This window comes from Trichoderma atroviride, chromosome 4 (assembly GCF_020647795.1).
Source record: "Trichoderma atroviride chromosome 4, complete sequence".
Classification (NCBI taxonomy): Eukaryota; Fungi; Ascomycota; class Sordariomycetes; order Hypocreales; family Hypocreaceae; genus Trichoderma; species Trichoderma atroviride.
Window position 1 is genome coordinate 3,366,692 of NC_089403.1, and position 12,532 is coordinate 3,379,223.

General features: G+C 52.3%; 5 protein-coding genes and 1 non-coding gene across 6 annotated transcripts; 4 read left to right on the plus strand and 2 right to left on the minus strand.

Moving 5' to 3' along the window:
• Positions 1-2,378: 2,378 nt before the first annotated feature.
• TrAtP1_008458 (uncharacterized protein) lies at positions 2,379-2,657 on the plus strand (the record flags this gene model as incomplete). Its single annotated transcript, XM_066113913.1, has 2 exons — positions 2,379-2,399; positions 2,457-2,657. 2 exons carry the CDS (start codon positions 2,379-2,381, stop codon positions 2,655-2,657), a joined length of 222 nt encoding a protein of 73 aa, XP_065970002.1.
• A 1,298-nt stretch (positions 2,658-3,955) lies between these two features.
• On the plus strand, positions 3,956-4,123 carry TrAtP1_008459 (uncharacterized protein; the record flags this gene model as incomplete). Its single annotated transcript, XM_066113914.1, has 1 exon — positions 3,956-4,123. One exon carries the CDS (start codon positions 3,956-3,958, stop codon positions 4,121-4,123), a length of 168 nt encoding a protein of 55 aa, XP_065970003.1.
• Positions 4,124-4,930: 807 nt separating this feature from the next.
• On the minus strand, positions 4,931-6,479 carry TrAtP1_008460 (uncharacterized protein). Its single transcript, XM_014086773.2, has 2 exons — positions 5,602-6,479; positions 4,931-5,492 (listed from the first exon to the last, which is right to left on the minus strand). Exons 1-2 carry the CDS (start codon positions 6,418-6,420, stop codon positions 5,166-5,168), a joined length of 1,146 nt encoding a protein of 381 aa, XP_013942248.2. The 5' UTR covers positions 6,421-6,479; the 3' UTR covers positions 4,931-5,165.
• Positions 6,480-6,669: 190 nt separating this feature from the next.
• On the plus strand, positions 6,670-7,371 carry TrAtP1_008461 (uncharacterized protein). Its single transcript, XM_014086335.2, has 2 exons — positions 6,670-6,797; positions 6,863-7,371. Exons 1-2 carry the CDS (start codon positions 6,734-6,736, stop codon positions 7,261-7,263), a joined length of 465 nt encoding a protein of 154 aa, XP_013941810.1. The 5' UTR covers positions 6,670-6,733; the 3' UTR covers positions 7,264-7,371.
• On the minus strand, positions 7,372-9,339 carry TrAtP1_008462 (uncharacterized protein). Its single transcript, XM_014086774.2, has 3 exons — positions 9,036-9,339; positions 8,026-8,806; positions 7,372-7,964 (listed from the first exon to the last, which is right to left on the minus strand). Exons 2-3 carry the CDS (start codon positions 8,750-8,752, stop codon positions 7,657-7,659), a joined length of 1,035 nt encoding a protein of 344 aa, XP_013942249.2. The 5' UTR covers positions 8,753-8,806; positions 9,036-9,339; the 3' UTR covers positions 7,372-7,656.
• A 1,639-nt stretch (positions 9,340-10,978) lies between these two features.
• TrAtP1_008463 lies at positions 10,979-11,052 on the plus strand. Its single transcript has one exon. It is a non-coding gene; the product is annotated as a tRNA-Asn (tRNA).
• The last annotated feature ends 1,480 nt before the right edge of the window (positions 11,053-12,532 follow it).

Here is a 12,532-nt window from a genome sequence, read left to right on the forward strand (position 1 = left end):
AGGGCGCTCGTCTCCTGTCGCTTGTCCCCTGTGATGGAAGCTCCAGGCTCGTCGTGCTGTCGTCAGCCAGAGTTGTGTTTTGGCGGAAGTTGACAAGTCGTATGGGAGACCCGATGGCGGGTTGCAGAGCACTGTTGTAGTATCAAGCTGAGTTGTGGAGGGGGGAAGCGACACTTGCCAGAGCAAGGAGCATCCAGACCTAGATGCAGCAGCCCTTGCGAGTCGACAGAGAGTGTGGCGTCCCTTAGTTTGGTTTTTAATTTTCTTTAATCCTCGTCGACAATTCGTGGGAGCTGCAGTGGGAGAGGCGACGGTCCGTTGTGTTTCCGAGCATAAGGTTTTGGCCAGCCAGACGTCAGTCTCAACCGGCTAGAGAGAGAGAACAGAAAACGCTAGTCGATCTGCCCCGAGGAAGAAAAAGGTTCAAAAGCTGGCACCCTGAAACAGAGCGGACCGGACTCGCCGCCCAGCCTCTCTCCTCTCTCACAATTCAGTTGACAGGAGCACATGCGAGCACACGAAAGAGCGCGGCCGGGGACAGCGCTGGCTGAGCTGGCTGGGGGCACGCTATGCAGTACAGAATACAGGTACTGTGCTCCGTGCCAGGCGAGAGAAGCCGTCGACTGGGGGCAATGGCTAGAGGGGATGAAAAGACAGTGAGATCCTCTTCTCGCCGAAGATTATCACCCTAGTCGTGTCCACTTCGTCTAGGGTTCCCGAAGCGGTCGTGGCGGATTGCTGGACGGCCGAGTCAGGCGTGAGCTATTAGCCGCTTTTTGCGCCCAGGAGAGAAAGCAGAATCAGCCAGCTACAGTACAGCACGATACAGTACAAGAGAGGAGGGACCGAGAAGAAGGAAGAGGCGAGGAGGGGAGAGGGCTGGCAGAAGAACCAACAACTCGGAAACGGCCCGGAGTGGAGGGGAGATGTCGCGATGCCCAAGATACGGGCTCAGGTACGAATCGAGTACAGCAGGAGGCAGATGTTGGGCACACATCAGCCTCAAGCTCAGCACACAGGCAATGCCCTGCAAGAACTGCTTGATTCATCAGACGGCCTGCGAGCTCTCCGTACATGGAACATGGATGGATGGAGGTGGCATCGCCGTCGTCGGTCTTGCCTCGATCAGTCTGACTACGCACACCTAGCGAGAACCACGCACTCAGCAAATGCGTCAGCCCAAGCCTGCATCTGCAGGTTCTATTCTTGTACCTGTACGTGTCTTCTACCCGGCCTCGTACTCGCCGCAGCTGCGCCGTTTCCTCGACGTTGCTGCATCGTGAGCTGCTGGGTCCCGCTGCCGAGGTCGCATACGAGTGCTTGTTCCAGTAATGCGTCCGCAGCTGCGAGTTGGAAGACAATGGAATCCACCTCCGCACAGCAGATACGATGGCCACCATGTCCAGGATAAACAGCCACTCTGGGGGGGGCTCCATGAAAGGAGAGGCCTGGCCTTGACAGCTTCAAGATTAAGGTGGTCCAGGCTTCGGCCGGCTGTCGATGTTTGACGCAGCTAACAATGCGCCGTTTCGCATGCTAACTCGTTCCAGGCAGCACTCGCAAGATGGCGAGTGAGCCATTAAGTGTGAAGTGCCGAGTACCACCTTGCCTCGGAATCGGAACCTCCTCAGCGGGTTCCTGGTACCTACAGCGGTTCCCAGGCGACTATGGGATGGACAAGTACAAGTACAAGCTGCATATGCCTGTAGCAAGTACCGGCTGGGACTGATGCTAAGATAGCTCCCGTCTGATATAATGCCATCAAATTATATCTGTATACAGTATCAGTGCCTTTGCTTGTAAGCCATTGCGCTTCAACTCTTCTCTCTTACACAAGCACCCGTGCCTGTACTACTACTAGTACCTTGTATCAAGTACATGTACCTACTACTGCTACTCACAGGTCAGCCACAGAGCTGCATCGCTCTCCTACGGTAGGGCTAGCAGCGCGACGGGCTAGAATCTCAGCTGCTGCCGTGACTGGCTGGGTAAAACGGCAGCGGCACGAAGAAGCAGCCAACTGAGCGCTGCAGCACGCGGGCATCCAGGCCTTCCAGCCCATTATAGCGCTCTGCCGCCCCCGCCCCGGAGGCTAAACGCCTAGCGCTCTGTGGGGCTTTCAGGTGCTAAAGTGCCCTGTACGTAGCGCCTCTACGGACAATTTTAGGTCCCGCGAAGAAGCACCGGCCAGCTTTGACCACCACCAGCTTCAATGCTGCTCAGACTTGGCACAGACATCAAACACATGCGTCTCGACACCGGTTATCACTCTTCAGCAGCCTGGGAAGCAACCGGTGCAAAGCCTACAAGCACATATCCTGGACCCCAGAGCTTGTCCCTGTACAGGTAGTATTACTGCCTGTAAGTCATCAAAAGCTATGCCATTGATGCCGTTCCATGTACGGGGTATTCGCGGGATTACTACTGCTCGGTAATGCAGAACTGACAAGTAGCAGATCGTCGTCCATGACCACGAGCTTCTCCAAGCGCCCAACCTTCTAGAGGTAGTCCTTTTCCTCATTAGAGCCTCGTTCCGTGCTTCCTTGGCTGAAGAGGAACTCGACCAACAACGCCGAATTTACAGCGGGTCGGACTTGAGTTCTCAGACGGCTTCTCCGCCTCGTTTGGTAGCACTTTGCCTGTCTCCGGCTTCTTGATAGGCCAGATACACAGCCAGAGAGCGGTGTACACGCCGATGCATTCAACCCGCTAACTCACTCTTTACCCAAACCTTCGAGCCCAGCAGCTTTAATCCAGCCAATGCCCATGCCCTGATCGCCGCGGCTTAGCCTTACCGTTATCACCGACGACCAAATTGTGGACGTCTGCCCGCAATGGAACGTCTTGGCCTCGATGGAGCACTTTTCATTGGAGAGAATTACGCAAGCGTTGTTGGCCCTACGGAATATTTGAATGGACAGTAGTGCTACTACCCAGACTACTCCGGACTCGCCCTGATAGTTTGCGCGAATGGGTGTGCATCACCGTCGGCCATGTGAAGAGCGCTCTGCATGTGCCAACATGCAGCGCAGGCACTCAAGGCTACAATATGGCCACGTTCCAAGTACAGTACTCCTTCCTACGGGCAGCGCCGGCAGTGTCTTTACGGAATACTACCACCGCTCTGTACTCCTTCTTGCACGGATTGCACATCCATCCATGCTACGATGCAGGGAGCGCTGAAGACGGCCCTACCCGCGTCTTACACCTCGGCAGTCTGCTGACCCTGTCAAGATCAGACAAGGAGGTACTCTCGCTGCCTCTTGACAGAGGAAAATACCTACATCTGCTTACAAGTGCAAGATGGAATCGACAAATCTTCGTCGCCAATACCAATGCCCACTGCCAAATCTGTGGTCCGCCGATGGCGCAACTCTTCCCACGTGGCCGTAAATTGCCGAGCCTCTTGCGGACGAGTTCGTGTGGCATTTCCTGTTCTACAAACTACTCGTACTTACTGATATCAGTAGTCATTCTCCGTTCACACCACGGCTTTGTACAAGTATATACACCGAGTCACGGGGCTTCATATGCGCTGCGACGTGAGTGCCGTCACATCCATTCTCTTAGTTCAGTCCACAACAACTACTAGCAGCATTTACCTATTACTGCTTGCTCATGCAAACACAGGTAGGCATGGAATACTGTAAATGCTCTGCCGCCGAGTCTAGCTTCTTGGATGACATCTCGATGCGTATTGTATGTCAAAATGTCAAAAACCTTCGTGGATCCTTCCATGAACAGGGATTACGCGACTAGGACAGCCCAGCGATAAGGTAGGACCAGGCGCAACATTCACTCGATTCGGTGCCCCTGCACCCTCTCCCTCATGCGGAGCTACAATGCTACCTACACCAAGAACCTTGTGCATACGAGGACGGCGCAGTACTGCCAGCAGCATCAGCATTATGAGAAGAAGATGTCGCGAGACTTGTACATCCTCCAATAAACAGCCATGGTCCAAATGCAAGATCCCGCCGGCGCCAGGCCTTACCCGTACGAGTCCGCCAGGTTCCCCGAAAAGAGGCGAAAAGACCTCCATAAAGTTGTCGTCGCTACGCTTTCAGCTAGTGCTGCCTTTTCGCTGCTCAATGCCCGATATTGCGTATTTATTACCATGTAGATTTGTCATGAGTAATTCTCCGGCCGCCTTGTTTTGGAAGTTGGCTAATACCGCAGATAAATAAAGCGAATCAACCCTGTGTCTTAAAACCTAGGGAATTCTTCTCTTCTTTTCTCTTTTCCCCTTTCTGGCGGCTTGCGTATACATGTCGAGGACCGAGCAGCGAGACCCGAGCAGCGAAATGCGTACGAGTGCAAGTGAGACACGAACAGCCATCAACCCGGGACGAGCGGCCCATGATCATTTCTTAAAAGCCTAAAAGCCGTGTTTCTCGGGCACTGCGACGCCCGGGAAAGTTCTCCGGGACCGAATAGTGAGTGCTACATATCTTATGTAGGCGGTAGTAGCAGTATCTCGATGCTTTCGCGTAGCTTTGAGATTGTCGCAAGTTCCCACCTCAAATGTCATGCTCGATGTCACCATGTCAAACAATTAGCACTACTGCCCTCTCCGAGTAAGAGACCTTGATAGCCAATAAGATGGACACTGGATGAGTTGAAAAAACGCCAGCGTTACATTTATGCCGCTGCTGCTTGGACCGGGTCAAAGTAAAACGTTGAGTTGTTGAGTAATACAGTAAGCGGGTATCAAGAAAGTAGTTTGAGACAACAAAATGAATGCGTGTATAGATTTATACGATGAAAAAAGTCTGAGGAGAAAATATGAGGTGCACTCCAAAGCGGATTTGAAGCACTGCTCTTATGCGCATATTATCTAGTTGTAGATGCCTTTATTTTTTCCTCAATATCACTCTTCTTGATATCTTTGAGTAAAATTAATAAGTAAAGAAAAAGAGAGGACACAACTATCAAACGTCCATTGTAAGGCCCGTTTATAATCTACCTTTCAATCAGTTTGCAATTGTACTGATCCCATAACGTTCAAGTTGTGAAAAGAGCCTCCTGTATATGTAAATTTCCTTTTTTTCCAATATTTACTGTTGTACATAGTGTACATTCGTACACTTTTTGTCTTCTTTTTTTTCTCTCTCCGCCGCTGTCACTTCTCTCATTCAAATTGCGTTAAAAAAAAATCATGAGCCTTATATCTTTCCCGTCAGCCAATCTCTCTCCTTGTTCCTACCCGCGTTTCCATAGCCCGTCACTGGCAGATCGCGCTTCTTCAGCTCCTCCTCAATCACCTTCCAGCGTCCCACGGAGACCTCCTTGTCAATGGCGCCAATCCTTCGGTCGTGCACGGTGACGTTGGTCAGCTCGTTGAAGGCATTGCGCTTCTCCAGCATTTGGGCTAGTTTCAGTGGCTTGGGGTCCCGGGATGCGAGGGTGAGGATGTGCTTTGTGGTGCTGGCAGCGGCGAGTTTGGCGTCTGGGAGGAGGGTTCCGGTGAGCTGGTAGAGACGCTTGCGGAGCTAGACGTAAAGACATAAAGTTAGTCACGGTTCGTCAAACATTGTCATCGCCTCCGGGTGCACAGAATGCATTTCCGTAGAGTCTTCTTCCCCGTGAGAATGGACGTACCGCAAAGCGTAATGAGTTGTCCAGCGCAATATTCTTCCATGAGGGGTCCCACGACTTGATCATTTCTTTTGCCTCTTCAACAGAGATTTTCTCTGCAGACTCAGCCTCTGACAACTCACTCGTCAAAGTCTTCACAACCGATGAGGCATCTCCCTTCAGAGTAGCCTTGCCGTCCTGCACCTCGATCTGCAGGGCCAGTGCCTGCTCCAGCTCGTTCCTAGACCCCGTCTCCGACCACTTCTTCGTGGCCCATTCTGAAAAGACTCCCGTCTGTTGTAGTGCCAGTGCTTCGACAACGGCTCGTCGCAGATAGACCTCCAAGACTTCCCTCTCCACGACCTTGTCTGAGCTGCCAAACCCCTTGAAAGCACTCTCTTCTCCCCAGTGCCCAGGCTGCTCCCACCACGTGCTCAGCGGCCCAATCTCCTCCAGGCCCTCCGCCTCCGTAGCAGGCACATACGTAGGGTCAGATGCCTGCAGTTCCTTCTCGGTAGGGGCCTCGCTCCGCCTGTACGGCAGAGCCAGCCGGGTGTCTCGCACGGCTGCGGGCGTCTTGTCCTGTCGGGGCCGGCTCTCGAGCGCCTCCTCTGGCAGGTTCGAAGTCGTCTCGGGCTCCAGGCGCTGCGTGTAGGGGTCAGCTGGGCCGGGCGCCTCGCCCTTCCAGAGCTTTCCTCGGATCCATTCGGTGTTTTTGCCCTGCGAGGGGCTGGTCGTCGAGATGGCGCGGGCAGCGGCGAAAGAAGGTCTGCCTGCGGCGCATTGTGACGGCAGCGACAATTGCAGAGACTGGAGTCTCCGCATCCTCGTTATTCGTGCCATTGGCAATTGTATGTGCCGGGAAAGCCTGTAAATGGTTTCCCCCAAAGCGTCGTCTGTAGATTTTTGCGATATAAGCGGTTTTGGAGAATGGGCTGCAACTTTTCCTTGTCAAACGTGGGGCCGCAGTGTGGCGGTTACGGACCAACCAAAGCGCAGCAACGTTAAAGACAGTCCCACATTTGCGACCAGCCTCGCAGCCGCCATTTAGTAGAGCTACACGGCCTTCTACTTGGAAGAGTGTCAGCTTCCTCCAATTCATCGCGACAGCCGCTCTATCAAGGTGCACCGGTCCGCAAATGCGCCCAGAGTCGCCATGGCGCGAATCCATCTCCTCGTGCTGCTCCTCGCCGCATTCATAGCTCTGGCCTCGGCCTCCTGTAAGTGAACAGCTTTGCCGCGCGCGCAGTTCTGCCGATGCGTTCTGACTCTTTTGTGCCATCAGCCGCGCAGAGATTCTGCAAGTGCACATGCTTCAAGAACAGCACCATCATTCCACTCGGTCCGCAGCACCAGTCCGACAGCCGGTCCATCCTCCACGACGCATCATTCTCGCCCCAAGACCATGTCCCCCGATCGGCGACGTCGTCATGCTCCGAGTGCACCAAGGCGTTTTGCCTGAGTCAAGGGATAGCCTTCTGCAAGGACGCGGAGGAAGACGACGTTGTGACCATGTGCTTCCAGCGCGACAGCAACAAGGACAAGATCATTGTGTGGGGATTCATCTTTGGGACGCTGGGACTGCTAGGCTGGGCTGCGTTCAAGAGGGTGCTGGAATGGAGGGAGGCTCGATCAATAGGACGGCCAGGCGCCAGTTATGCAGCCGTGGGCAGTAATACTCGATAGTATATATGTTCAATGCGACGATTTACAATGCAAAAGGGTCATGAACATCTTTGGTTATTCATCATGAGCAACAAACTTGGACGCATTCAGGCTCCCGACGGGAAATGTTGCTTGTAAATCAATGCTAATATTCTAAAAAGGCTTTTGTATGCCATTGCAGCTATGGCTGAAGATGAAATATACTTTTAATGGTTCCTTCAATGCGCCATTTTGTTTCTTCCGTTTGAACGCACTCCTTCAGACCTTATTTGGCCAAGGGTAAAGCCAGCCGCAGCCCGCATACGCTTCGGGGGTTGTGACTCAATATCAACAAACCAACCCCTGTTCTTTTTTTTTTCTTTTTTTTTCCCTCCCGATTTTCAATTTGAACTATTCCATGCGACACCACTCCATTTAATCCTCCTCCAAAGTGCTGACCTTGGCGGCCTCACTGGGCACGCCTGAGTTGACCTTTCTTCTGGCGCGGACAGAAGAAGCAAGGTCTTCTAGAACAGTGACGGTGTGCTCCCAGTCGATGCAAGCATCGGTGATACTGACGCCACGCTTCAGACTGGCGGGACCCTCAGCAGGAACCTTCTGGTTGCCCGCTCCAATGTTGGACTCGATCATGACACCAACAATGGCGCGCTCACCTTCCCGGACCTGGTCGGCAATGACCTTGGCAACCTTGGGCTGGTTGTTGTGGTCCTTTTGGGAGTTGCCTGCGACCCTGTTAGTCAACCTATTCTTATATAATGCCTTGAAACGTAAAGCAAGACTTACCGTGTGAGCAGTCAATCATGATGGCCAGTTTCTGGCCCTTGTCCTGCAGCATCTTCTTGGCTGCCTGAACACTGTCCTTGTCGAAGTTGGGGCCCTTGCTTCCACCTCTCAGGATAACGAAGCCGTGCTCGTTGCCCTTGGTGCGGGTAATGGCGGCGAGACCCTGTTTTGTGACACCCATGAAGTGGTGCTTGGCGGCGGCAGCGCCAATGGCGTCAATAGCAACGCCAAGGCTGCCGTCGGTGCCGTTCTTGAAGCCGATGGGGAAAGACAGACCGGAGGCAAGCTCACGGTGAAGCTGAGACTCGGTTGTTCGGGCACCGATGGCGCCAACGGAGATGCAGTCGGCAAGGAACTGGGGGGAGATTGTGTCGAGCATCTCGGTGGCAATGGGCATGCCATTGGAGGTCAGGTCGACGAAGAGCTTGCGGGAAACACGCAGGCCCTTGTTGATCTGGAACGAAGAGTCGATATCAGGGTCGTTGATCAGGCCTTTCCAGCCGACAGTTGTGCGAGGCTTCTCGAGGTAGGCGCGCATGACGATGCAGAGATCGCCGGAGAGCTTCTCGGAGAGCTGCTTGAGACGGCCAGCGTATTCGTGGGCAGCTTCGGGGTCGTGGATGGAGCAGGGACCGACGACGACCAGTAGTCTGTCGTCCTGGCCCATGACGATGTTGGCGGCATCTGTTCGGCCCTTGATGATGGTCTCGGCGGCAGTGGCGGTCATAGGGATCTCAGAGAGCAGCAGAGCCGGGGGGGATCAACGGATCCTGACCCAGAACTATCAAACGTCTGTTAGCATACCATGTTACGAGGCGCGAATCGCTCTGTGTGCAGAATATCACGGCCAAGCTGTCCAATGGCGCAAAGAGCGATTGGTAACAGCATCGGCGCAACATGTGCTAAACAACCCAAGGCGCATTGCAAAGTCTCCAGCACCACGGCATCGGCCGGGACAGCTGGATGAGGCTTTCGCAGACTGGAATAACTGGCATCTCGCTAATACGTACTTCTGGTGTCATCTGTAGTGATAATTGCATCAACGCCAGGCATTTTGTCGTTGGGAGTGTTGCTGTATGTGGTGTAAGATGCGAAAGGAAAAAAAATTAAGAGGTCTGGCCTTTAGGGTGGGGTGTTTTGCGATGTCGGGATTGAGCCAGATGCAATTGTCACTACACAAGCTGCTGAAGGGGGTATAATAGAGATTTAAGCAGCAATGGGGTCAGTTTTCAGTGTGATGTACGTGAAGAGAAGAAAAAAATTGATAAAAATCAGAGAGTATTTCTAGAAGACAGCCCGTCCAAGATAAATACCATCGCACGGGTGTCCAATGAGTCAGATTGACCCTTGGACAACATCTCGGAGGCCATGCTGCCTTGCTACCGGCCGTGCTTCGGAGGAGTGGAGTGGTGGATGCGGCGTCACAGAAAAAAGAGAGGGTCCATCCACCACAGCATGGATGTATGTACGTCAGTTTAGCTCCGGGAGTGGTCAATTGATGGCTCGCAATTGGACCAGTGTTTGACGAGTTATCTCAGCCCTCTGGCAACAAAGTTTTTTTTACTTTTTTTTTTTTCTGCAATGGCCGCTCCACGAGCCTAAAAAAGAGACGGGCTAGCTAAAATTGACGTGAGACTAACACATGCTTTTTTTCGTGTCGCTGCAAAATTGAGTGCTATTGTTATTTATTGATTCTTTCTGTTTCTGGCTTGAATGCCTTGGCCGCTGTTAGGGCTCTGTCTTTCTTTCATATTCTTCAGGCTCATGGGCTTGGCGCTTCCACGATGGGTCTATTCTACTGACACGGTTATCGATGCTGATCAAGCATCCGGCATCCAGCATCCAGCATCCAGCATCCAGCATCCTGCCTGGACATTCGAGCAGCACTGCTGGGCAGTAAGCTGACGACGCCGCATGGGATTACTACAATACTACACACCTTCCGCTCTCGGTCCAGATCTTGCGGCGATGATGCATCCCACTCTAGATGGACGGGTCCTGGCCTTTGGCGAGGTGTTTTCGGCCGTAACCACCCAGTGCATACAGTAGAAAGGTGTGATCAGGCAACAGGGCATTACTGGCCTGGGCAGTGTGAGTTTAATCCCAATGCCTCTCGTAAGCATTCCTACAGGCTGTAATACTCGTAAGCTGCGACTTGCTTTGCTTCTGATGGTGGGATTGCTTCCGAGTGGCCTGCTGTCAGCACGGCGGGAGGCGGGAACATGGGAGCTAATTGATCACCACATGTATATCCATGTCGATGTCGCTCAGCGGGTTTTATAATCCGGCGCTTGCGGGATCTCAAAAGACGGTCAGCATTCTATGCTGACTGCTGCCCTTTTTTGCATGTGGTGATAACTGGCAGTATTGCCGTTTTGAGGCCTGTATTGTTTCTTTACGTGCATTAGATTCTTACCTGTGGGAAGCCATCTTCGATGTGCCTGGCCGCTAAGCTTAGGACAGACAACGTTTCTTACCCTAGAAGATGCATGTAAGTTGCAAATTCTCCGCGTTGCATGGCAGCAGTAGAAGTAATATACCTAATACGAGTATTGTATGATGAGAAAAAATGATTTCATTAAGCTGTAGCATGGTAGGCTTTTATGGTCAGCTAGCTTAATCGATCTGCCCTTTGCATTCGATATTACATATGTCGCAGCATCCTTGGCGGTGCGATGAGTCTTTGTGATTCATACATAGATAGCGTCTTTGTCTAGAAGCAATGGGTTGCGTATAGCGTACCCTAGATGCTCTCTAATAGGATATAAAAACGGAGATTTGTGGTGCACAGGTAAAATAATCCGAAAACATCATGCCCTGCAATATTATTCGCATCATATGCATATGTTCATATGAACAACTTGGTTTTGTCTGATGTGGGATACTCGTATTTAATCTCATTGACAAACTACCTAGGCTTATAAGCATTCTTTCAATGCGTCGAATCATCAATTCCTCTGTGGCGCAATTGGCTAGCGCGTCTGACTGTTAATCAGGAGGTTGGAAGTTCGAGCCTTCCCGGAGGAGTGAGATAAGATTTGATCTTGCCTTTTTTTGCTGATTGATACCTCAAACCTCTTTCATTTCTCTTCTTTTGCTCAACTTCCACAGATGGTCAATTGAAGTTGAACAGCTAGACTACCTAGTAGTATCACATCCAGATTTTTGCCTCTTTGTAGGTCTCTTTGTACGGAACAAAAAAGTAGAGACGCTGCAGCCCAAACTGCTTCACCGCTTCTATGATGCGAGATAGACACAAGGTACTGCTACGTCAACTGAGCACCGGTGCACCTCTATTAAACAGAAGTATCAATGTACGGAGCACGCCTCTCATTGAGTGCATCTGACGCCACTTGGGATGAAAGCCGAGAGGACCCTTTTTCCCCAGGTTGGAGAGCAGATCGTGCAGATCAGGTTACACGCTGATTCCGCTAGCACCATGAACGGCATTTTGCCTGAAGCAACAGTGAAACAAGTACCAAGGGAGCTCAGCCACGGACGAGAACGAATAGAACGAAAAGAACAAAGTGAAAAGGAGAGAAAAAAGAACAAAAAGAAGAGTGAGAGAGGAGAGAAAATCAACAAAAGGAAAGGCGTAGGAATCCATCCATAGCCCGTGCTGCGTCTTTACTCGAGCTCATAATCGAAAGCTGCGGTTACTCGCACGGGTTTGCTGACTGAGCGATGGGCGGCTGCGCGCGCATAGGAATGGGGTGCATGGTGGGGTTAGGCGGCCACTTACAGAGGGCTGGGCCTCTTTCGGCAGCGCAAGCACCGATACTGGAGCGCCGCTGTACCGAGCAGGCGAGAGTGGGTGACTTGCTATCTTATCTTTTCTTCACCAGAACCTCTTCTCCGCGTGAAGACTCAATTGCTTTCCCGTAATTTACTTGGCCGGTTGTGCGTCGACTTGCTGCTACGTAGAGGCACCAATCGGAGATTTATAATTTAGCAGGCACCTCCAATCTCCTGCAGAAAGGCAGCAAAAGCACCTCCGCGATTGCTTCTCCCAGCCCCCCTGCCCACCATCGATACAGGCCTCTCTCCCCAGCCATCGGTGTTTGCCTGTCTCACATACCTACTACGGGCTAATACCGACTGCTAGCACAAGCAACAGCAGACCTTACACCGTATCGGAGCACTGCCGGGGCCTGGACTTTGCTCTTCTCCTCCGCAGCGCCTCCCCCCTTTGTATTGATTCTTTTCTTCCTCCTCTTTTCCAGGCCACCGCCACCGGACCTCTATCGATGATCATTGGCGATCCGGAAGTCTAGGGTTGAGCTCGGCGGCAGGTGGCAGCTTTTCTCCTTGCGTTCGTTCCCCTCATCAGGTCTCCCGATCTCGAGCAGGGCTAGCTCCAAGAGTGGAAGGACTGTCTTGCCTCAGCTACAGCCCCCCAAGCACCTCCCCAAGCCACCGTCTTTTGGTTTTCCAATTTGCATTAATCAGGCATTCGCCATTGCACAAGCGACAGTTGCTGCCTTTTGTGCGACTGTGCGGCTGTCGA